This window comes from Protomyctophum parallelum, assembly GCF_964188405.1.
Source record: "Protomyctophum parallelum genome assembly, chromosome: 17".
In the NCBI taxonomy this organism is placed as follows: domain Eukaryota; kingdom Metazoa; phylum Chordata; class Actinopteri; order Myctophiformes; family Myctophidae; genus Protomyctophum; species Protomyctophum parallelum.
The window spans coordinates 23166562-23191843 of NC_139719.1; the positions used below are offsets into that span (position 1 = coordinate 23166562).

Genomic DNA, 25282 nt, shown 5'->3' on the forward strand with positions numbered 1-25282 from the left:
AGCCATGCAGGCATTACAATAGCCCGTCTTAAATTATTATTATGTTATCACAAGCCATATCATCCGTGGTGTGATGTGAGGCTGGGCATGCATGATCAGCAGAAAGGCTATGTCTGGAGATGTAGGGCGGTCTACTGTGCAAGCAGATCAGAAACACTGTCCACTCTCTGCTTCTTCGACCACTGGCATGCACAGCCAGCCTGCATCCACCACCAGCCAGTGCAAAGGACTTGGATTAGAAATATTCCCCCGGTATTTTCCAAAGGTGAGAGTAATCGTTATTTGTTTCAGAGGGGATTTTTATGCGAAATTAATGTGACGCGCCGCTGTACGTGCGGAAGGTAAGCAAGCCGGGGCTGTGCTGTGTGGACTCGGCTATGTGTCTTTATGATTTACGACCCTGACTCCGGCGACGGTTCAACCAGAGTTCATAAAGCTGCATGCCTCCATACTTATTCTACATTCGTTCTCTGTCTCTCCGCTCGTGCTCCTCAGAAACGAATGTTCAATTGCATCCATTTTCGTTCAACCAGATTTCGCTGCATGTGACAGTTCAAACTCGGGATTAAAATGAGGTTTAGGCTATATGCAGAAAATGAGAATGTTGCAGAGCCCTTTGTTTTATTACATATCGTATATGCTACATCACAGATGTATACAGACTATATGCAAACACCTTTAAATTGCGTATTCAAGATGTTGTATTCGTGTTGCTTTCCGTTGAATATGTATAGTCTGGTGTAGCTGCTTTGTTTAGTTTCTTTGTTTATATTTACCAGCCATATAAGAAAATCCTACATATATCAATTAACAGATTAAAATAATGTTATTACTTTTAACAAATTAACAATGGTAAATGTATGATGTGTTATTACACAACATAGTCTAATTGGGATGTTTATTATTAGTCTTATATGGTCTTTGTTCTCTTATGCTTTCTCAGAATTTAATAAAAACACGGATGAGCTCCTATAAGTATGAGAACATATTTCTAAATAATATGAACATTTATCATTTATCAGTCATGTAGTGCTATTGTTTAAATTAACACAAACTAACAAAAAGGTGCATTTTGAATCCATGAAATCAAATGCAGCTGAGAGGCCCATGCAGGACGTGAACGAAAATAAACAATTATGAAAACAAAAACAAATATGGAGTCCTAATCCTATACATAGATTTAATTAGATTTACGTGGTCGATATCTGTTGGTATAGATTGTAGCCTATTTTGTATAGTATAGGGAGCCCAGATTTTCATCTAGGACTCATATGACCAGTTTTCCATTTGCTTTTGTGGACAAGAGAGGCTCGCTATTCATGTCACCATACTATTGAATTGATAAGATGGATCATGCGGTCTCCTCCCTGATTTTGTCTTTTTACCCCCTTTTTTCTATATCCTCTCAGACCGGCAACAAAGTGGCCTTTGGAAAGCTGCCAATGTTCTGTGAGGAGGTTAGAAGGGCGCCGAGAGACCTTCCACGGACATGCAGACCTACAACAGCATCCACCACCACAACTTCATAAGCACTCAGTTTGAGGAGGACGATTGTGGAGATGTCGATGCTTTTATGTGCAGTCGCGAGGCAACGATGCACCGAGCACTGCATGGACAAATGGAGAGCAGCAACAACAACAAGTCAAAGACACCTGGCTGCTGCTCAGTGCAGTCGTTTGACCACAAATCGAGGAAATCAAAACAGCACAACAACAACAACAACAACAACAGCAGCCCTAAATTAACCGTTAACAAAAAGATTTTTCCCTGGATGAAAGAGTCCAGACATTCAGATCAGAAATGTAGCAAGATAATCCCAGGTGCGTATAGCATAGCTTAAATAAAACAAGCAGTCTGTTTTAAAAAGTCAACACGCCTATATATAAATCATGTGTGATAATTTAACCCCAAAAATACTATTTTCAAGTAATCTCAAGTTCAAATGCTTATAACTGCGCTAGAAGAATAAATCTTAAATAAATAGAATACTTGTCACTCAGGGCACAACCCAGAGTTCCATGACGACAACAGACTATAGAACAAGTAAAACAATTTACCCATGAGGTCAAATGAATTATCATATGTAGCTCATTGCATAATATTTTACCAGTTAAATATATAGACACTATGCAAGTAAACATAAAAATCCTTGGTATATGCACCTAAAAGCACTGAACTGAAGGAGTATGCAGGGGTTGGAGGCTGGGGCCTGTATGGTGAACAAGGTCTGAATGATAATTCAGAATTTCAGACACAGCTATAAGGACTGTCACGCCTTTGGACTCTGAATCGACTTAAAAATGCATGTGTGACGTGTCTATGCCAATCTGTTATAAATACTGGTTATTTCACTTGAAATATTTCAAGGCGAACAGTTTGAAATAAATATGAAGGAGGTGCAGTGGAGAGTGCAGACATATATAGGTCAGACCAATTAAGCAACAACAGCTGATGGTGTGACACATGCAGCACCATCTCAGTAAATTGAATTCACATGTGTGGTGATGTGGTCCTTGTTTTGATTCTGTTTTGCCAGACCAGTGTTGCACCACCACCACCACCTCCTCCACCAGCGCGCAGACAGCCGCCGCTACTGCGGCGGCCAATAAGAGAGCGCGCACGGCGTACACGAGCTCGCAGCTGGTGGAGCTCGAGAAGGAGTTCCACTTCAACCGCTACCTGGGCCGTCCGCGGCGCGTGGAGATGGCCGGCTCCCTCAACCTGCACGAGCGGCAGATCAAGATCTGGTTCCAGAACAGGAGGATGAAGCAGAAGAAGGATGACAAATTGAGCGGCGCGACCCCCTCCTCCTCGTTCCCTCCCTCCTCCTGCCCGGACAGCCCTACCACTACCCTGTCCAGCCTGGGTTATGTCCATCTGGGCGCCGGCGACTACGAGGCCGTTTCACCGCCGCCATTGAAGCCCCCAAAGCAGTCACTGTCGTCGAACCCTGCAGCCCTAAAAGCACAGCAGCACCACGACTCGTTCCCACAGAAATACTCACAGTGTGATCATCCCAGAGGCCTTCGGGATCACCTAACGAACGGCCCGCGATACGACGTCAACTACAATTCCACATGCAGCATTTCCCAAATATCGACCCCTGCAGATGACGGAATAAGTGGTCAAAACGTGTCATATTTCTCAGAGAGCTACTGTTCTCAGGAGAGAATCATGCGAGCTCCAAAACTGACTCATTTGTAGATGTGGAGTAATAATATACGTTTTTGGAGTTGAAAATGATTGGACATATATAGGTTTCCATATCTTGTGTGCCACATTAATCATAATAAGCGACACCGTTATTTATTTATTTATTTTTTAGCACAGCCATTTTAATTCAATTTCAAACTTAAAAAACCAGGTTTAGAATACATTATATAGATTAGGCTACCGAGGCTGCCTACAGCAGATGATTTATAACTATAAACCCATGCGCAGCAGTATAAGGAGAATACTTTAATGCTTGAGCATAATGCATGCATTTTTATTCTTTAGTTTAAATCATTGTGGGGAAACATATTAGGCATACCATACGTCTCATTGATTTCTTTATTTATTTATTTATTTATTTATTTATTTATTTATAACATGTATATATATTTAATTGTCAACTTTCGAAATGTAATATATTTATTTATATTTGTTCATGCTGTTACGGCGTTTGTTGTGTTTTACTTAGAAGGTGCGGCGGTTGAATACTCAAAACATTCGTTCAACACAACTTTCTATATCTCCAGCCTGCATGGCATCTTAAACGAAAATGTCCACTGCTATAAATAAAAGCAATTTGTTCAAATTTCAACCTAAAGCATAACACTGGAACTGGCCCTCGGAAATCATGCCTATCTAAACGAGTAATCTTCATTTCATGCATTAACCCAATTAGCTAGAAGGGCCTGTAATATATCATAAACTTCAGAATGTTTATTTACTGTGATTTACCATGATATAACAGCCTAACAGGCCCTGTTTTATGGTATTCCAACTCATGCATGAGGCACAAAAGGGGACTGAGAAGTATAGCTCTCAAATGCGTCTTTGTTCTTTCATTGGCAAAATGGGTAACCGAAGCTGTCAATCTTTTAAAAGAGCACATGATTGATCACTGAATTAATTGCGCTGCTCTTTTCTGCGATACTGTCTGATTCAGACATGTATGGTATAGCAGGCTCTGTGAAAGGCTGAGCAACGATTTGAGTCTTCTAGCTGGCCAAACCATTTCGGTTAGCAAATTGGTTTTGGGGCAAAAAATGTTGTTCTCAGTAATCGTATAGTTTTCGTTGTCCAACATGCAACACATTTCAATGACGACGTCACGACGATATCAATGCTTGATAAAAAACAAACATAAATAGGCTATATCAAGATAAATAAAATAATGCGTTTTCAGCCACATTATACCTATAGGCCAATTTATGAAATCAATAGGTGGGTAAAAACGTTTAAGTTAAAACAATGCATTCCCATAAAAGCATTATGTCATAATAATTTAGGACTTTGCCTATGATGATAGGGTGATTATGGGACGCAACTTGTCACCTTTAGTAAATAATGTGAACAATTAGCCTCCAGCGTGACAAGTATTTACGATGAGGCAGTAAAATATGTTGGTCCTAATTGATTTTCTTTGTCAGACTTTTATGATTATTTTTAAACCATGCATTCAAGCTACTGTGAATCATTGCAGCCTATAGTATGTGGCTTGATGTTTGTAGCCTTATCAGATTGATGGGCGCGTTTGATTGAAGCGTTTGTCATGTAAATGTGATCCGTTTGATGGACGACCCTCCAGACCTGACAGACTGCTGTAGGTCCCTGGCCATTGGCGTGTGGAGAGTCACATGGTCTGTCACGAAGGTGATATGAGAGTGGAAGGCACTTTTACAGCTTTGACATACTACCTAGAGGTTAGGGCAAGGCGAGCTTCCAATTAATGACTGCTCAGTGCTCATCAATTCTGCTTAAACAACAGGCCGGCAGGATGAACTCCTACCTAGACTACTCCGTGTGCAACAGGGGAGCGAATATCTTAAATGCCAAGGCTGGATACCACAATTTGAACCACGGATACATGTCGCCCTTATCATCCAGCCCGTGCGCAACAAGTGAAAGCTACGGATCCGACGGGCGCTTGCAGGTCGGTGCAACTTCCACTCCACACCAGCCCCTGGGCCACCCTCTTCACCAACACCAGACTCTCGTCAACTTAGATCTGCCGTTTCCCACGCCGGCAAACGCGATATATGGAGCGCAAGTTGGCTCAACTTTGGAATACGGACTTCACCAATATGGCCTCAGCCACGAACAGGACCGAGGGTTCATCCATTCGCAAGTTTCCCCGACTGGAGGTGCAAACATGGCTCCTTCTTACGCCGGCGGGGATAATTACGGGCCCGGAGGAGCTGCGCCTTATCTCCACTTCAGCAGCGAAGAACAGAGGCAGCAACAATACTCAGACAGTGTTTATTCGAGATTAACGCCCCAAAATAACGACAATGAATCGAATCACACAGAACCATCACAAACTTTCGACTGGATGAAAGTAAAGAGGAATCCTCCCAAAACAGGTTTGTTCAGACTGGCAACATTTATAGAGTAACCTAACCTACATGACCCCGGAATGTAGCCTGTACACTGCGAAAACCCATGAGTGTTCATTTAACCCTGGGAGGGTATTGACGCTGTGAATGCGTAGGCCTACAGCTGTGCGTACATCTTGGAGCGGTGTGCGTAACAACATTAATCAAAACCACTTCCGTGTCCTGAAACGTAGGCCTAGTAGGCTATAGACTATTTGTATAACTTAAGTATATTGTCAGAATGTTGTTTACTGATTAAACATGATTGTCCCCATTAACTTTCATTCCCATGCACACTTTCATTTTACCACGCACATTTTCGTTTAATTTTTTTTTCATCAGACCCATGCTTTATACATTCATCACTCACTCATCCTCCATTTCCCCCTACACAGCTATCATGTCCGAGTACGGGGTCCCGGGCCAAAACGTGATCCGAACCAACTTCACCACCAAGCAGCTCACCGAGCTGGAGAAGGAGTTCCACTTCAACAAGTACCTGACCCGGGCACGGCGCGTCGAGGTCGCCGCTAGCCTGGACCTCAACGAAACGCAAGTGAAGATCTGGTTCCAGAACCGCAGGATGAAGCAGAAAAAGCGCGAGAAAACCGGAGGAAGCGTCCCGGTCAATTTGGAGAAAGTCCCCACGCCCGATACCTCCCCGAAGGTGCAATCTGACGGTGAAAGGCAGTGAATCTGAACTATGTGAGACAGACTGACTTCCACATTGTGGGGCCCATTCGAACGATTTCCACATCCATCACTGTGTTAAATCACAACAACTGAGACAGAACTGTGCAATTGCTTGCAGGACTACAGGGTATATTTGTGCTTAATGCATTAATTTCTGAAATTTGATGCAGAGATGCTCTGATAACCTTTCTATTGCTGCATTTCCTTTCCTCTATATGTTTTTGTGTTACAGCATTGGAGTTATTGCCAGTGTTATTGTTTTGCACTATTTATTTACATGTTATTTTCCTAAATATGTCCAGATGATTTACCTTAATAAAAATTAGCTAAAAAAAAAGAAAAAAAAAGCCTGTTGTCTCAAAAATGTTTGGAAGTTGTGCATTCAACGAACAGAGAAATGGTGGCAATTAATTAATTAATTTTCCCCTGCAGCTTTTTCCTTTCCAAAATATTGACTCCATTACATTACATTGCTTGGCACATTACATAAGGACTATATTCTAACTACAGTCTACATTAGCTTGTAGTTTCGCTCATCCTTGCTTGATGTGACAAGAGGAATCTTTCACAACACATGGGGTGACTCTTGATGACCTTTTCACCTCGAAATACCTCCGGGGGCTCTAAACATGACAACAAACTCCAGGGAGCCAGGTTTCACGGTTGATTTGTTACCCAAATTCTATTTGGATACAATTGATGGAAGACTTTTTTTTTTACACACAGTACTGTATATGAATTTATATTTTTACAACTTAATTGTGAAAAATACCAGCGCTGAGTTGATGGTTCAATATGATACTCTGATTTTGGTCCCACCCCCGACTAAACGTTTGCAAGACCTGCCCACCGAGTTTCATCGGATGGTGTATAGGGACAGCAGTTTCAATATTTGCACTGGGTGTTAGGTTTGCACACAGATCTGGCCTGCCCTTTCCCTAAAGCTGCGGTTCACACAGAGTTCAGCCACAAATGAATTCAGAGTCAATCTGTCAAGACACCAGAATGGCCCAGAGAAGTCAACTCTAGGCCTCCCATGCACATTCTCCTCAGTTTTTGCAGGTAGTTTTGTTCTTATTTTTTATTTAGGCCTATAGGATATTCTATCGTGTTCTAATTCATTCATGTTTGCCATCCCCCCAAATTAAGAGGTTCCAGGTGTCTGAAAAATCACAATGTTAAATAAATAGAATTGATCATTAAAAATATTTGTATGAGTTCAAAGTTCTCTCCAGCTATATTAATACATCTCCACGGAATGAAATACTGTACCAGAATGTTCATTACAGTATATTAGCAAAGGAAAAGGGCTGTCTAATTACTAATTACCACAGCCTGTGGATTTCTTCTCAAAGCAAACGCTTCTTCTTGGGATGAGTCACAAGGGCAAGAATTGGGGAGAGGGGAGAATATAATAGATATTGTGAATACTGACAGACCAAACAACAACAAAAGAAAAGAAAATAATTGGGGATGTACACAAAGCAAGTGTGGGACTTCATTCTGGGGGTGCGATCCCTGTCATCTCTGTGGGTAATACCTCAGGGCTCCCAGTGGACTCTCCATCTGGAGGTGTCAGCGTCGGCACCAGAACCAACACCTCAGAGACAGATGTTCAGCCAGAGAACAGGAGGAGAAGGAGGAGGAGGATGTTTTTCACCATCACATCAGCACAGCCTTCTGCCGGAGAATGTAGGGCAAGGAGAGGAGGAGAGGATGGCAATGAACCCTGCATGTGGTATACGGGCATGGTGAAAAACAAGCCGAGCCTGGTAATCAACCATGCCATGGCACAAACAAAACAAAAAAATAGGAGCCATTAACCACTTTAACCCTGGCGTCACTATTTTGGGCATGTCATTACAGCTGAAAACGTAAAACAAAAAAAAATCTGGAAGAGAAATACAAGATCTACAAACTCACACACCTCAAGTGTAGATCTTTTTTATATAGGCTATAGCCTACTACGGGTACTATACGGGTAGCTAGGCTAGGCCTTGTTTTGGTAGGGGTGGGGGGGGGGGTGCTTTTTGCCTTGGTAGACAGGAAATAGGGAGAGAGATGGGGGGGAAGACACACAGCAAAGGTCGTCGGGATCGGCACTCAAACCCGCGACACACTGGCATGCTGGATTACCAGTCAAGGTGCCTGGACCGCTAAGCCGGCCCAGGCCAAGTGTGTAGATCTGCTATTTTTGAATTAATTAGTTAGCCTTCTTTGCATAGCCAGCTTCTTTCACTTCAAATATCTTCATACATCTTTAACCGCCCCCCCCCAGCCCCACCCCGCCGTCCCCCTCCTCCTCCTCCTGCACTTTGTTTGAGGTCAAACCAGTGCCGTTTGTACCCCATGCTGCTTGCAGTTGTGGCAGGCTCTTTTACAAGTCTATTGCCAGGCTCACTTCCTCGGTTTTCTACCAGTGGCTCTGTCGCATGTCACTCTGCAGGGTCCCCGGGCTTCAAAGGAACGCTGGCTATGGTATTCATGGGATAAGGGGGCGGTGGGAATCTCGGAGGTACCACAGAAGGGCCTCATCTGTTATTGACAGATATCAAACAAAAGGTATTATGATTCGCTTAACTACTTTCAACCTGGTGTCCCTATTTTGGGCGCATCATATATAGGCAAAATGTGAGATATCATTTAATATAAAAAAACGATGAAAATAGCAGATCTACAAGCTCACAACGCAACGCAACACATCACATCACATCACATTGTGTGTGAAGATCAGCTATTCTTGCCATACAATTAAATAAATAAATAGGGCTCATGTGGCTACAATAGGAAATATGTTAAGCGTCCATTTGGGTCCTTCTGTACACTCTGAATTATATTAACAAGGATTTTAGTGTTGTGCAACATGTTTAAGAGAGTTGTAACTAAATTAAGAGAGTTGTAATTAAATGAATGAATAAATAAATATCACTCACTCACTAAAAAGTAGAGGAATATTAATACCGTAATACTGTAATGACTCTAGTATAATATTATATGCACCTCTCAAGGTTATGAAGTGCTGATAATAAGAATAAAAATAACCATACGTGGTAACTTGAGAAACTTGTGTCATTCTCATACTGTAACAAAGATTTGGAGAACAGCATAATTTGGAGGGGTGTGTGTGTGTGTGTGTGTGTGTGTGTGCACGCTCGCGCAAGTGTGTGCGTATACTATACGTGTGTGCGTGCAAATTCCAGTTTGTGGCATATCCACCATCACTGTTCAGTGAGGCCTGGTTGACAAATGCTGCCTACTTGATCATGGCATGCTCCCTTATTCCTTCCCTTTGTTACAGCAGTGAGGCTCCTTTTAGCCAAGGCTGAGAGTTTCTTGACACCCATCCCCCCTTCCAAGTCAGGCTCTATTGGATCTGGAAGCCTTGGCCAACCTGAAGCCCCAGCCTCCTGGGTCCTCCTGCAACTGCATCCGTTCCCCACTCCATCAGCATAGTAACCGAGAGAGACATGTGACTTGGCCAGGGTTAACGTCTTAATACTCCCTGGGATTGCCTCCAGGATCCAAATGGCTACCCCTAATAGTTTTCCTCCTCCACGTGCCTGTCAGACCGCCATGACGGTATGGCGTAAGAAAAACAAGAGCAGCTGAGAGGCAGAGTAACGAAGCAGCACAATGAAATAATGAGGGGCGGTGAGAAAGAAAAGTGCTGCCATGAATGGTTTCTGGTGTGCAGAACATGGCTAAAGATGCTCCTCGGCACCGACTCTCGCGTGCCGTACCTTGGTGCTTTGCATCGAGGGGCCGTATCCTCAAAATTAAACGGGCTCCTTCCTCAGAACCCAGGAGGCGCAAGCCAGAACTCAATCAGTGTCACGTCACATGGTTCAAAGCAGCCAATTCAACGCTGCCAGGAGGTTGAGAAATGCAAGGTGACAGTTCATTTTACCAGTGACAGTGTGTCGGTCTCGCTTGCTGGTTCCCCAGTCAATTCCCAGCGAGCAGTGAAGGTTGAGTGTTGCTGGAGACAGACATCACCCCCTCCTCCACCCGTTCTCTCATCGACCCCACTCTGCTTTGTATTCCAATTAACTGGACAGAGGGAGAGGCGGCAATAGCTAGGATCACAAGCACAGGGAGAGACATTCCTCTGGCGTCCTTCCAGTCTCTCTCAATCCCACCACTACTATCAATACTCTGGTGCATTGCTATGTTTCCCTTCTCTTCTCTTCCCTTGCATTCCCTTCTCTTCTCTTCTTTTCCTCTCTACTCAGCTCATGACAAGGGCCAGTTGTTCCATGGGGGGATAATTCACAGATTCTTCTTTAACAACTGCCTCCAGGGACAATGTATCGGTAATGAAAAATTGGTCCCTCTCATACATTCATAGATCATGTGTAAGAGAGGTATGGAATCACTCAGTTGAGTCAACGGCCTTCTAGCTGTGACTGTCATCTTTAACGGACACCTCAAATAATGCTGAATTAATATTTTGAAATGGCTCATACATCCTAACATAATATGCTTTGAATGATTTTCCATTCTATATGCATTCAGGGATCGCATTGATGCGAGTACAGCCGAAAGCTGATGTACCCCCCCGCCCATACAAGTCAATGTCTGGCTGACTGAAGGTTGTAGATTTAGTGCAACACATTTGCTCTCCTGTTGTTTGTGTCCTCAATCGATCATTACTTTTTACCTTTGCAAGGCCAAACCCCTATTCTGACAAGTGTTTGAGCAATGGGTGGGTAGGGAATACAATGATGATCCTGTGAAATCCTAAAGGTAAACTACCATGCACGTTTTTGTATCTCTTTGAGTAGCACAAACAATTACAACAAGGCTCTTAAGCATCAGGTCAAACACTTTTTGATCAAGGTTTTAAAGAGTGTCAAAAGTATTAAAAAAAACCCAAATGTGGTCCAAAATAAGATATCCACAAAAAAGGGATAAAATAATCTACAAAATGATGGATAGCACAAAAGAAAAACAACTGAAGGATAGAAGGTAACTTGAGACTTTGGCCGATAATTTAGACATAGACAATGGTAATAGCAGCTCTCTAATTATAAAATGTGTTTATAGGATTTAGAAACGGAACCCTTCATGTTGAACAAAAGCACAGGCTGTTGCTGAAACTAATAGGCCTTCCCGTGCATCCTTTTTCAGACCTTAATAAAGATCCATACTTTCTAGACAAATAGATTTACCTATACCACATCTTAATACAAGTTTTACAGAGCCTGAAAGACAGGCAAAACGTGTCTGATTTCACCACTCTGAACCCTGAACTGCTGGAGGTCTCTATGGTTATCTTGAGAATGCAACATGGTGCAAAAGGTGGATGTGTGTGTGTGTGTGTGTGTGTGTGTGTGTGTGTGTGTGTGTGTGTGTGTGTGTGTGTGTGTGTGTGTGTGTGTGTGTGTGTGTGTGTGTGTGCGAGCGTGCCCCGAGGTTCCTCCAGGCTCTCTGTGCTCTCTCTATCAGATCAGAGACCTTTGCGTCCCTCCCCACACCGCAATGCAAATGAAAAGGAATGCGCTGATAAAAGACCAGATCCTTGAGATGAGAGGGGAGAAGGAGGACAGAGGCAACGAATGCTTAAAGGTGGGGGGGGACCTCTTGGGGAGATGAGAGGGCTAGCAGAGGAGTCAGTGTTGGTAGTAGTGGGAGATCATAGCCTCGCTCCCCCTGAGTGGCGTCTGATACAGGGGCTTTTGTCGCTTTTTTCAGCAGAGTATTGTTGGGTGGTGTAATCCCTGCAGGATTACAAAGGGCTTCCCTTTTCATATGGGCCAGGGCTCAGCAGGCAGGTGGCATGGGGCTCTGTGAAGCTGTCAAAGGGAGGGACCCTCTTTTCCAGGGGAGGGGACCCCCAGTTCCTCTTACCTTCACAGGGGCTTTTTTGCTGGGAGGGCATGCAGTCAGGCGCAGGTCAATGTGGGGACAATCCTGACATGGGATTCAACTCGGCCTGACCCCTTGGCGTCCTATGGGGAAGTGACAGAAATACAGGAAATATGAGACATGAATTAAATGGACGCTGTGCATCAGATGGACTGTGGCGCTACAGTCCACTCTTGGGAGCTGCTTTAGCCTTCACTGATTTTCTTTAATCATAAATATAACAAAAGATAAAAATGACATTCTTTATATTTTACATGATTATGGGCAGTTCCCAACTTGTTATTTTTTATCATCTTCTGTGAATCACTAACACACATAGGCAACATGTTTCACTTTCATACAATTTTTCCACAAATCTCAGAATTGGCTGATTACAACAATTACACATGACTAAGTGCAAATTGGCCATTTCCTGTAAGCCTAGCTGCACAAAAGCAAGCGGCAGAACCCCTGTCCTAATCAAATAATGTGAGGTCAATGGCAGACCAAAATGCAGGGGTCAAAATACAGACATGAAATAGCCTACTGCAACAATCTTTCACTTTCTTCTGCATTGAGATACAATTTCAGATGTTGAATTAAGCACCACTTCTGTTAGGATAACCAGGCATTTGGTTCTGCAAATTTTAAATTAACGTATACAGCAATGCATTTTAGAGTGATGATAAGTAACCATAGCATATATAGTAGTAATTATGAGTCAATTTCCCTGTGAAGAAATAAACAAAATCATTTTTTCCTCTATGATATTGGTTTGGACAGTCTTTTGTATGTGCCTTTGAGGTGTACACATTACAACATTTCTGTGTGATTGTAATATCTGCTATTTTCAGTGAAGACGTTTGGTGTAGGTTCATGAACATGAATCCAACATGATATTAATAATAGAAAGTATGTGTAAAAAACAAACAAATACATTCATTTACACAACACTGACGATATAGTGCTGTTAAACAAGTCTATGAAGCTATCTGAAATCTATGAAAAATATAATCTGCAACTCAATTTGGTCCCTATAGCTGCTTCATCTCTCTCTCTCGTGGCCTGAAAAACATTGAAGACCCCCTCACCCCTCCACTGACTAGACATTTCCTGTGTCACAGTTGGAAAGCAGAATCCAGCTCAGAGCTCACTGCCGTTTGCCCCCTGCTGGCAACAGGCGTACAGACGTTTTGCTTGCTAAAAGTAGGCTACAAGTGACACTTTATTACTCAGTTTACTGAGTTTTAAAGGGAGGCAGGGAGTTGTCATAAGCATCCTGCCTCCAATTGGAAGGCGCGTTTTGTTTTTGGAAGGATATAGCCTATATTTGAATGGTGTAGTCTCTTTGGTTTGTAGGCTCTAATGTTTTCAGAAAATAGTAAAAGTGAGGGGCGCTCTTATCATTATACATGATCATCATACATAATCTCATGATTGAACAACTGAATTTATGTGATTGGTTGGTTAAATTTACGTCATATTTGGCGGACATTTGACCTAATTTCCCCTTTCATTGTCAATGGCAAATATTAAGACGTGGGGACAAAAGCTGTATATAGGAGGGAGGGGCTATAGCGCCCCTCAGAAATACACAGAAACACAGAATGTGGAATCTTTAACAGCTACAGTGGACGGACCAGCTAGCCCTGGATCAAGACGGGTCTCATGCATGAATTCAACAGGTATGTAGGCCTAGCCTAGCTACCCGTATAGTAGGCTACCCCATAGGCGACAGGCAGCCCTTTATTTATACGATTAGCCTATATGCCTATATATATTTTTAAATGACCATAAACAAAACATACCGAATTCTTGCAGTTATAGATGTTTAACACAGAAAATAAGTATGAGAAGAGTGGTCCAGCTAAGAGAGACTCCAGGCCCTGCCTGTGACCGATCTAGTAGAAGACCATTTTCACGTCACGAGCGACAGATAGCTGCACGGAATTAAATAGGCCTGGCGGGGTAAACACAGGTGTTACCAATGATAGGCCTCTAATTATGTTTTCTACCATTCAGTTCAAAGGGAGGTGCTGCATGCTTGAAACTAAAAGGCTCGATCTGCTACATTAAATGGAAACCGAGCCACCATGGCTCTGAATGGGACAGAGCCTTAATTAGTATCAGTTACTAACACACCTGTGGGGATCAAGGACGTAACCAACTCTTATGTAACATTATTTATTACCCTACTATTTTGTCACATGGCTGCCCGAACAAGGCCTAGTTATATACTATATATATACATTTGTGTGTGTTCCCGGTCTTTGCCAAAACAAATAACCTATGATTTCAATAAATTATTTACAGTCACAGCCAGGGTAGTATAGGCAGTATACTACCCTGCTACAGTATGCTACATGTATGTATGCCATGCTACAGTAGGCTAAACAAGTGGTGTAGGTAGGCCTTGTATCCTAGCCTAAGCCTATACCATGAATTCAGTTAAGGTGTGAGTAGCCTACCAGTATCTACTTTTTATGATTTGTACGATATTTATTTTCTGGTTTAAACACACTTCACATACCTGTATATAACAACATCAACATAACAGCCACAACAAAGACAAAAAAATAAAATGCATAACAAACAAAAAAAGCGAAACTATTAATTTTCACAGAAGCATAGGCTATACATATACAGCAGCCCATGCACCTCAGCCATAATTCCAGACATCAAGTCCTCCAGTACTATCAAAAGATTGTGGTCCAGTCGAACCGCGGGTTCGACTCCCAATCCCGACAGCCTTTACTGCATGTCACTCCCCCATTTCCTGTCAGCCTACTGTCTGTCCCTCTATAAAAAATATAAAATAAAGGCGAAAGCCGCAAAAACTATCAAAAGATGCAGCTCACTCAGAGCCGGTGTCATATCTCGTCTCATTTTTCCTCATCAGAATCTAACTTCCACACCCGTGTCCCTGCCTCCCCTCTCACTGATCACGCTATATAATGTAATATATAATTTAATATAATGTTAATATTTGTACGGCTGTCTGTCTTCAATGTGAGTACCGGGAGTTAGATTCTGACAGGAGTGGAAAAATATGGCTATTTAGTGTACAAATATACATGCATTATATATATTACATATATATTGCATTATATAGCGTGATCTGTAGCCGGGGACAGTGAGAGGAGAGGCGGGTGTGGAGCTGAATTCCGGATACCGTGTGGAGCGCTCTGTAGCCGGGGACAACGGTGGGGAGTTACATTCTGACGGGGAGTGGAAAGATGATCCAACACCTGAAACGACATCAGAATCCCGATACACTTTAAATCGTATTTGTCCCTCCCATTAAGCATCCTGCATGACAGTCGCTCGTATAGGCGTCCAATTGTCCAAGCGAAGCGTACCAGTGGGTGCAGGTGCAGATGAAGCTTTCCAGTCCTTAACCACCATGCAGCCTCCTAGCTGACAAGGGAGAAACATTCCTCAACGTGGCAGGATCCCCCAGAGTAGCCTATCTACTTGAAACATAAAGAGGTGAAGATTTGTAGATTTCTTGGAACAGAGCAAAATCCAGTTGCTTCTATATACTTTATATATAATAATAAAATAAATTTCAAATTATTTGTAGAGCTAGCCTATAGGGAAAAAACAAACACTATCAATGTTTTGACTCTGTTCATCCTACACGCGACGCGCTGTCAGGCCAGAGCCTATATGTGGCATGCGCCTGGACCACTAGGCCAGCAGGCACCCCTTGTATGTACTGTTTAACCCTCTCTAAAATGAGATGCTGCATCTCAAGGGGTTATCCTCAATAAAGTCTGACTAAATTCTGACCAACATTTACAGGCAATTTTCCATGTGTCCTTATTCCTACTGCAGGCACTGTGGTGATACAATATACACTCTGATGACAACTCCGTCAATCAACATTGCCAGTCTGGCAGTTGAGACCAAAGCACAGAGGAAGTTGTCATCACTGTCTGCACCTGCTCCACCCCAATTTGTGCAAATCTGCAGACACGTACGCCGGCACTTTTGTTTCAGAACAGTAGGTCACAGATGCACAGGCGCTGTGTATGTTTATCTGCAAGAATGTGTTCCAGGTCGTTGCTATCTTTACCATAGGGCTGTGAGTTTTGAAGTGTATAGTAGGCTACCACAGCACAGCTGAAGAGAGAGACTGACGTTCTTGAAAGCCTGGCAAGTCTGACAGTCAAAGTATTTTTTTGTACGGGGCTCAGTTAAGGATGGGGGCAATCTCAGAGGACATCAGGAGGCTTTTGGAGGGTAAGGTCAACTGCTTTTCAAATTCATTCTCTGTAATGCTACAATGTTGTGTGCTACAGTTATTGGTGTAACTGCAGAACAACTAGCTGCACATACCGGTGTGTGTGTGTGTGTGTGTGTGTGTGTGTGTGTGTGTGTGTGTGTGTGTGTGTGTGTGTGCGTGTGTGTGCGTGTGCGTGTGCGTGTGCATGTATGGTGTACACACATACATAACATGTAATATTTACATATGTTTACATCTTTAATTTGTATTCTGAATTACACATCTTGAAATTTTGACACATAGGCTACTGTTTAGCTCTGCAACATTTAGTCACAAGCTAATGTGTCTGGTTGCCTTTACAATGGAAAACCAGATTTCCATAGATAGTAATCTCATTCACTGAGTCCCACTGCCTAGCATTTACTATATTTGCATGTACTGCCAGGTTGGCAAAATGTGGCTTTGTAAGAACACTGGCATCTCTGTGTACTACCTACGTGGAATAAATACTTTTTTAAATCAGATAAGTGATTTGTTGGACAGGTCCAACATGTTTTGCCTGGTTGTCACATAGAAAAAGGCCTAATTTTGGGTTGGAGTGTTGACAATATTAATAATGAATATTGTGTGTAGTGTTTATTACTCTACTGAAATAGGGTATACTAGTCATACTGTTGTGTCTAAGGTTTTGACTTTTGGTCATAATATGATATGATAATATACAGTAATTCTCATGTCATGTTATTTGATCCTGGTCTCTTATTGTACTTCTGGGTGGACTCTATAACTGCCCTTGTTGTTTATTGTTTACCTACAGTATGTGTTGCCACTGGACAGAATTACAGTCAGTGATGTATGTTTAAATTAAAAGTTGGGTGAACTACGAAATGAATGTTGGTGTGATTGGCCCGAAAAAATAAAGAAGAACATTATAATAAGTTATATCACACACGCGTGCCGTGCACACACACACACACACACACACACACACACACACACACACACACACACACACACACACACTGCACAACACACTTACCATTTAAACCCTATATAAACTGGGATCTATATTTGGCCGCTTTCATTTTTCACAACGTGTCACATTGTGTCGCGTTGAAGGTTGTAGTTCTGCTATTTTCACCTATTATCACATGCCCAGCAATGGGATGCTATGGTTCAAGAGTCTGTTTAACTCTGAGAGGGTGGTGTTTTGCGAGACTGGTCTCCCAGAGTCTCTTGAGTACTGCCTTGCTGACTGTGTCATCTTCTCGTCTCCCGCAGACTGTGAGCTGTTCGTATCGGACATCTTGCAGGATGAGAACCTCAGTGAACATGCCAGAGAGACACGGGACATCTTGTTGAATAACTTCAGAGTGGTCCACAATCGGTAGGATTTTGACCTCTGGAAGCAGCAGGACTCCACTAAATGAATGTGTCGAGAGAGACAGAAAGAGGCCACTTTTGTGTTGTTGTCATTTTTCCTGATGCCCTTATCCAACACCCTTATCCAACACAAATTACAAATGTATTATTTTGAAAGAGGTCACTCATGGTCATCCATGATAATTACGGTCATGTAAAGATTGTAAAGACATGTAAAAAGGAACATTTGCACCATGCAGTTTGCATTGGTTTGGGTGCATGATTTCATGCATCCAGTTTCATGCATGATATGGAAAATTCGGCAGTCTATGTCGTGTTGGGCAATATATTATTATATTGATATCATATGAGATGATTGTCTGGGATTTTGCATATTGTATTATCGTGATATGGCAAAAGTGTTGTCTTTTCCAGATTTTAACCACTTTAAGTTAACCAAGCAAAAATAGTCCTTACAATAGTACTAATAGCTGCAGACCTATCCACAGTTTTTACTATTTCTATTACTATTCTTGGCAAATTTAAAACAAAATGTATATTATCGTCAAGAATGCAATATTCTTTGTCCATTGCATTACGTTATGCTTTAGCTATTGAAAAATAGCAGATCTACAAGCTCATAGCGCGCCACCGAGTGGCGCACTACGTAGGTTTGCTATTTTTTATCAAGATATGATTCAAGCTGCTTGTCGTGCAGCCATCGAGCAACACAATGAAAAGTAGAGCATGTAATGACTTACTAAGTTACTCCGGAAGCAACCAGCGCACACGCTGCTGTTTGCACTGCATGATAAGCACTGCATGCTCTCTTGCCAGAGAAAACGTGTGGTTTAGTGGCCTTTGTTGCAGGAAACCACTGTAGGTAACTGTAGGTATAGCAGCAGGAGAGGCTGAAATTCGAAATGTGTTAAATGTTATGTGTGGCTAAAGTGCTAATGTTCAGTGCCACATTTTGATTCACGGCCACTTTAATTTTACAGAAATCCACAGGAATTTCCAGACCAATGTAAGTAATCACACTCCATAGTATAATTACTCTTCACATATTATTTACATACACTGTATTTTACTTCAATGTCTGTGTGTGTGTGTGTGTGTGTGTGTGTGTGTGTGTGTGTGTGTGTGTGTGTGTGTGTGTGTGTGTGTGTGTTGACTGTTGGGGGGGGTGGTCGGGGGGCGGGCATTGTGTGGTGACAATAGCTTCCTGACCCCAAGATGTTTCACTTTCTTTCTCTTTCTCTTTCTCTTTCTCTTTCTCTCTCACACACACACACACACACACACACACACACACACACACACACACACACACACACACACACACACACACACACACACACACACACACACACACACACACACGCACACACTTTCAGTTGAATCCAGGCAGGAGGACAGTTCTGATGACAACCGTAGTAACAGCCTGGGTCGTTCGGCTCCCTCGGATGACGCCTCACTGGCCTCTGACTGCCAGGACGAAGGAGCGCTTCATTGTGAGTCAGCCACAAGCCAGTTTGTGTGAGTGTGTGTGTGTGTGTGTGTGTGTGTGTGTGTGTGTGTGTGTGTGTGTTTGAGTGAATGAGTGTGTGTTGATGTGTGATGTTTGAGCAACACAGGCTCTTCCTCAGACTTCGGATAAACTTTCAGATGGGCAGCGTGTGACACAGCCTGCCTGGATCAACGACAGGTCTGCTCCAGGTCGCAGGCGTGTGTTGTTGCCCCTCAACTTCTCTGCACGTACAAAAAAAAACCCTGCAGGCCTCATTGAAAATGAATTACTAGGGGGGCACGGTGGCACAGTCGGTAGTGCTGTCACCTCACAGCTAGAAGGTCCTGGGTTCAATTCCCGCTGGGGACGCCATGGGCGCTGGGGGAGTGCTCCCTCATCCGCGTCATCAGTGCCCACACCCGAGGCGGGGTTTGACGAAAGGGCCTTTCTGTGTGGAGTTTGCATGTTCTCCCCGTGTCCCCTCACAAAAAACATGCAATAATCCTGGTCTCTAAACTTCCTCCCCCTGGCCAGCGAGGCACCCTGATGGAGGGGAAAGGAACTGGTTGGAATAACGTGTTCCTTCTTCCACATGCTACATCCGGCCAGGGAAATTCCCCCCTGTCAGGTGAAAAGAAGCAGCTTGGATTCATGCATAGAAGGAAGCATGAGGTCAGTCAGCTGTCCCCCCAGGTTGGCAGAGGAAGTGTAGAGCCCAGGATTACATTAGATAATTGACACTGAAAAAATGGGTTGCAAAATCGGGGGTTAAAAAATATATATAAAAAAAAAGAAAATTAATTACTAGGCACATTAATCGCTGCCCATCTGAAAAGACCTTTTACCACTTTCAGTTTGGTTCCCTACTTTGGCCATGTCATTATTGTCGAAAAGAAACTATTCAAACAAAAAAGAAAAACTTGTTTATCGGCTATTTTACCTCACTTTTTGTGTGTGAAGTGACATGTGTAATTATTTTCCAGAGGAAACAGAGCTGTTTCCAAAGGAAATGTGAGCGTGATGTAGGGGGAAGTTGTGCTCTCACTAGCATGTTATGTAGGCTAGGAAGTGTCTTGTATTCCACAGGAGGGGGCTTTGAAAGACTGGATCCCTATTGACAATATGCCAATGTTCTTTGATTACATTCTGTCCTTGGATACATTCTGAATGGCACAAACCTGTTCTGTTCCTGTCGGAGTAGTTGATATGTATTCAGTTTGTGACAGGGTGGAGAAACGTTGTCATTGTCAATACAAGACACTTATAACCTTTTTTGTCTGAAGCGATTTTCAAGCACTTTTGTTTGGGTGTTGATGTCTTCATTAGAGGTGCAGTGCAGCTCTGTCCGAAGGAGATAGGAAGAGGGTTTTTTTGAGTGCCAGTGGATGATATGACAATTGACCATGGAGAAGAGAGTTTCTATCCATTGGTTTACGGTTTCGAGTTAGGCTTCTCTTTCAGGTTGCATGTGGGGGCGGCGGTGGCTCAGGGGTAGAGTGGCCGGATGGTAACCGCAAGGTTGCTAGTTCGAACTCCCCCAGAGCTAGTGTCGAAGTGTCCTTGAGCAAGACACTGAACCCCTAATTGCTCCTGATGTGCTGGTTGGTGCCTTGCATGGTTTCCGCCGCCAACTGTGTATGAATGTGTGTGTGAATGGGTGAATGTAAAGCGCCTTGGATAAAGGTGCTATATAAATTTACCATTTACCATGTTGTTTTCTTATCGGTGTGTCTAATAATGAGTACATTATATTTGCTTCAGATGACACAGTGAACTGCAGGAGTGCAGGTGTTTGTTTTTAGAGTTCATAAACACACTAGCCGATACCGGGGACTCTGTGGCAGTGGTGTAGGATAACGACACAGTGGTTACACCCACTGTGTCCTTGATGGTAGTTCTGTCATGGCACACTTAAGCCTGACTTATACTTTCACGTGCCACAAACAAGCGATCTGCATGCTCACAACGCGTCCCAGCGTGACAGGAAGACGACCTTCCTGTTGTGAGCTTGTAAATATTAGGCTATTTTCAGGTGCATTACTCTGGCACGCAACAAAGTATAAAACAGTCTTTACAACCACACCAAGCTGGGCAGAAGACACTGGTGCACAGCAAAAACAACAACAACATTGCAACCGTTGAGTCTCCGGTCTTGTCTATACAGGATAAAGAAAAGTAACATCTTCTATCTACCTCTTGCAGTGTATGTTTCTTTACACCTGAGAGTGCATTATGCTTCTTTACACTCTCAACACACAGGTGTGGCTTTGAATTGGTGGCATTGGTTTGCACCTCATCAGTGCAGCTCTAGTGTTGTTCGTTGCTGGTTTGCCAGGGACAGTAGAATGGGTCTTATAGGTACAGTATATATTATATAAGCTATAGGTGTATACGACCATCTGTGACCGCGGGGGCTATGGGTTGTGTTTCTGTTGTGAAGATCGCGGCATGTCAGGAAGAGGGAGAGGGAAAGGAAAGGCGGAGGGTGGAGTCCCACACCGGCAAGGGGGGAGGGGGGGGGGGGCATTGATGTCACCGGAGACTCTGTGGTGGTGGTGTAGGATAACTACACAGTGGCATTAATTTAACACCCACTGTGTTCTTTATGGTAGTTCTTATTTAAAAAAAAATAAAAAGTGAAATTTGCAAATCTACACGATCACAAACAACGTGCTGTGGTGTGGCGATGCGACACATGGCCAGCTTGTTGACTGCCTATTTGTCATCATGACAAAGTGTCTACAGGGATTAATGGTTGAATTAAGATCTGACCATATGGAGAACTGTTGCTGCGCTGGCACCGTAACTTGGTCAGCGCCGTGACACTGTGACATCAGCGACTCCTCCGTCTCTCGCCGCCTCCTCCTCCTAGGAGGTGGTTGGCAGGTAGTTTTTGGCCAAGACACCTCGAGGCAGAGTCTGCTGCCTGTTCCCAGAGAGGACTGATCGGTGACCTAGAGCTCCCTCTAGTGGTGAGACCTCAGCTCTAGTAATGAGCCCAGAGCAGAGCAGAGCAGTGTGTGTTGGCTGAGGCACAGAGCCAGCCCACACAGAGAGAAGGCTGTGTAGCTGCAGGCTAATGATGTGATTGATTGACCCAAACCCCCTCTATCCTTTCACAACCGGGTTTGAAATACAACACTGTACCTGAGGGGCCATGTGTGTTCCATCCCTCTCCCCCTTTATCAATCTTTCCCTCTATCTTCCTTTCTCTGACTTACCCTCCCTCCCTCTCATCCACCCACTCACCCACCCTGCACACTTTTCTTTTTTTCTTTTTTTTTTTTTTTTTTGTATGTCCGACTATCTGCGACAGTTAATAGCCCATGCCTTGACTTTGCTATAGGTTGGCATTATTGATTCAGGTGCCCCGGGTTCCCATCTTTACCTATAGGCCTATAGCCACCTTTTCCGGTTGTCTCACCATAGGCATAGGCACCGCTAAAAAACCTTGTGAAGTGTTCCATCGTAATATAATATTGCGGTTTGCAGTCATTTTGTGTCACTGAGAGCTGATGCCAGGTGGACGTCATCAAAAAATGTCCCTTGTCTGGAACAGGCCCTAATGAACTGCTTCATCACCTGCCCACACAAAGAGTCTCCATGAATCTAAAGAATATGGCAGATGAAAGACAGAAAATAAGTCATATATAGCTCATTATTTTTAATTTAATTATTAAACTGTTTTTATTGGCATTTGTTTTTTAATTTAACCACTTTATCCCTGCCGTTACATTTGGGCACATCATTATACTGTAGGTGAAAACAAATTTTACTTTTTTTAAATTCAATTAATAATAATAAATAGGGCTAGAAACTATGTTTTAATGCTACGGTACTTTAGAGAAAATAATAATAATTCAAGCAATGAAAAGTAGAATTTCCTTGTAATGTATATGAAAAGCTATATGAAAGCTACAGTGTACAAATACATACATTGTGTATCATAAGGCAATACTGATAAAATGCTTGTCTCAATATTTCCGTTGAATATCATTTGGAATTAGACCGTCGGCCATATCTGCCTTCCCCAAAAGACGAATCCCTCCCGATATTATATTTCCATATTCAATTTTCGTTGCATTTCCTGTTCTAAGGGAAGTTAACACCTTACGATGCGATTTCTTCCGTGGTGACCACGTGGACGCACCAATGGGCTGTGTCCTCGCCAAGGGGCAAGTGGAGTTCATAGTTCAATTTCTGTTCACTGCAAACTGAAAGGGAAGGCAACACATTTTCACTGGGCGGTCCGTTGCAGAGGAGGAGGGTGTGCATGGTAAATAATGACACGGCCAGCTAATGAAATCAGTGGCATTTTAGAAGGAACAATTATCCATGGCTTGTGGTTCGGGTTTTATTTAATTTCCCCCGCGAATGTTAGCTGAAAATGACAAAGCAAGAATCATCAGGAAGCCAACGATGAACCGCTTATGCTTAATTTATTCTCCACTGGACACGTGGTGGTGAGCTTGTAGATCAGCTATTTTCACAGGACGACAGAGTGAACTCTAAATCAGGGCTTCATTTGGAAAACCTGCTGTTTCTTCTTATTGCCTTACATTGCTATATAGGGACATACATTTCCTATTTATCCACATATATGAACCTGTATATGGCTTATATAATATGCAGCATAGGCTATATTCTGCATATACTTGCCATATATTGGCATAATATGTTAATATATTTAAAATAAAATCCATAGCCTTCATGTCGCGCACCCCCTAGAAGGTTCTCGTGCACCACAAGGGATGCACACACCACAGTTTGGAACCACTTACAGAATCGCTGTATAAGGTAACGAGGGGAAAGCAAATACACACAGATGTACTTTGGTTTATCATCTCTAATTGTGTCAACCCCCCCCCCCCCCCCCCCCCCCCCTCCCCCCCCCCCCCCCAGCTCTACTCTACTGTACACAATAGAGACTTTGTGACTCGGAGGAGGAGGTATTATCTGCGGTAATCGACTTGCTGCCTGGGCTCCCTCTGCCCTCTGTTCTCTAAGCTAGAGAGTTGAGTGAATGAGCTGAGCGAGTGTGAAGTCGATGGCCGCTTCTTACACGCGGGGAGGAGGCCTGTGCCGTCTTCATTAGATGGAGGTGGCCTGTTGTCTCCAGTGGACTGGGTGACACCAGATTTGTAATGGCTGACAGGAACAGATGGAGCCTCCATTGTTAGCCCGGGTGTCTGCATGCTAATGTGAACTGAGTTTCACCCGTCGACCGTACCGGTGACCTGAACCGCGAGCCTGCAGCCTCCTCAACCTAAGTCCCTGTCTGCCACCCCTTCACCACCTCTCTCTCTCTCTCTCTCTCTCTCTCTCTCTCTCTCTCTCTCTCTCTCTCTCTCCCTCTCTCCCTCTCCCTCTCCCTTTCCTGTTCTGGAAACATGCACAAATACATGCTTGTACACAGATTCTCCCAACCTTAACTCTCACACGCACACGCACGCACGCACGCACGCGAGCGAGCGCGCGCACACACACACACACACACACACACACACACACACACACACACACACACACACACACACACACACACACACACACACACACACACACACGACACACACACACACACACACACACATTAGATCTGGAAGCTGGAAGGAGTCACATGTACAAAGTCAAATTGCACATGTAATGTTTGTTTCCGCTGCACTGGACTGCTGGGGATGTGTGTTGGATGCATCTCGTATCATTGTGTGCACAGCCGATCTGATGAAGTAGTTGTGGTGGTCATGGTATCAAGGGTATCAGCATGTGCTTAGGCAGATTCAACATGCGTATATGTCAACTTGTCAGGTATAGGTCAAGCCGATAAATGTCAGTCCTATCATCATCTAATCATGACAGGATGTGTGCCTGATGTTGGGGATGAGTGTTGGATGCTGGGGATGAGTGTTCTTTTTATGTTTTATTTTATATATTTTTTTATATGAAGGGGGGGACAGACAGTAGGCTGACAGGAAATGGGGAGAGAGATAGGGGGGTGACATGCAGTAAAGGCCGTCGGGATCAGGAGTCGAACGCGCGGCACACTGCCAGACTGGATTA

The 25282-nt window shown here is 43.4% G+C and overlaps 2 protein-coding genes across 2 annotated transcripts in view; both read left to right on the forward strand.

The window, feature by feature from the left end:
* Nucleotides 1-4984: 4984 nt before the first annotated feature.
* hoxb1b (homeobox B1b) lies at nucleotides 4985-9728 on the forward strand (the record flags this gene model as incomplete). The annotated part of the gene is made up of 4 exons (XM_083787520.1): nucleotides 4985-5570; nucleotides 5978-6249; nucleotides 7821-8013; nucleotides 9574-9728. The coding sequence occupies 4 exons, from the start codon at nucleotides 4985-4987 to the stop codon at nucleotides 9726-9728; spliced, it is 1206 nt and encodes a 401-aa protein (XP_083643646.1).
* A 4033-nt stretch (nucleotides 9729-13761) lies between these two features.
* skap1 (src kinase associated phosphoprotein 1) overlaps nucleotides 13762-25282 on the forward strand; it is a 48211-nt gene continuing 36690 nt past the window's right edge. The window contains exons 1-5 of the mRNA XM_083786866.1: nucleotides 13762-13807; nucleotides 15960-16367; nucleotides 17632-17737; nucleotides 18714-18739; nucleotides 19110-19226. Coding sequence (XP_083642992.1) covers nucleotides 16328-16367; nucleotides 17632-17737; nucleotides 18714-18739; nucleotides 19110-19226 — 289 coding nt within the window. The 5' untranslated portion in view covers nucleotides 13762-13807; nucleotides 15960-16327. The remainder of the gene's footprint in view (nucleotides 13808-15959; nucleotides 16368-17631; nucleotides 17738-18713; nucleotides 18740-19109; nucleotides 19227-25282) is intronic.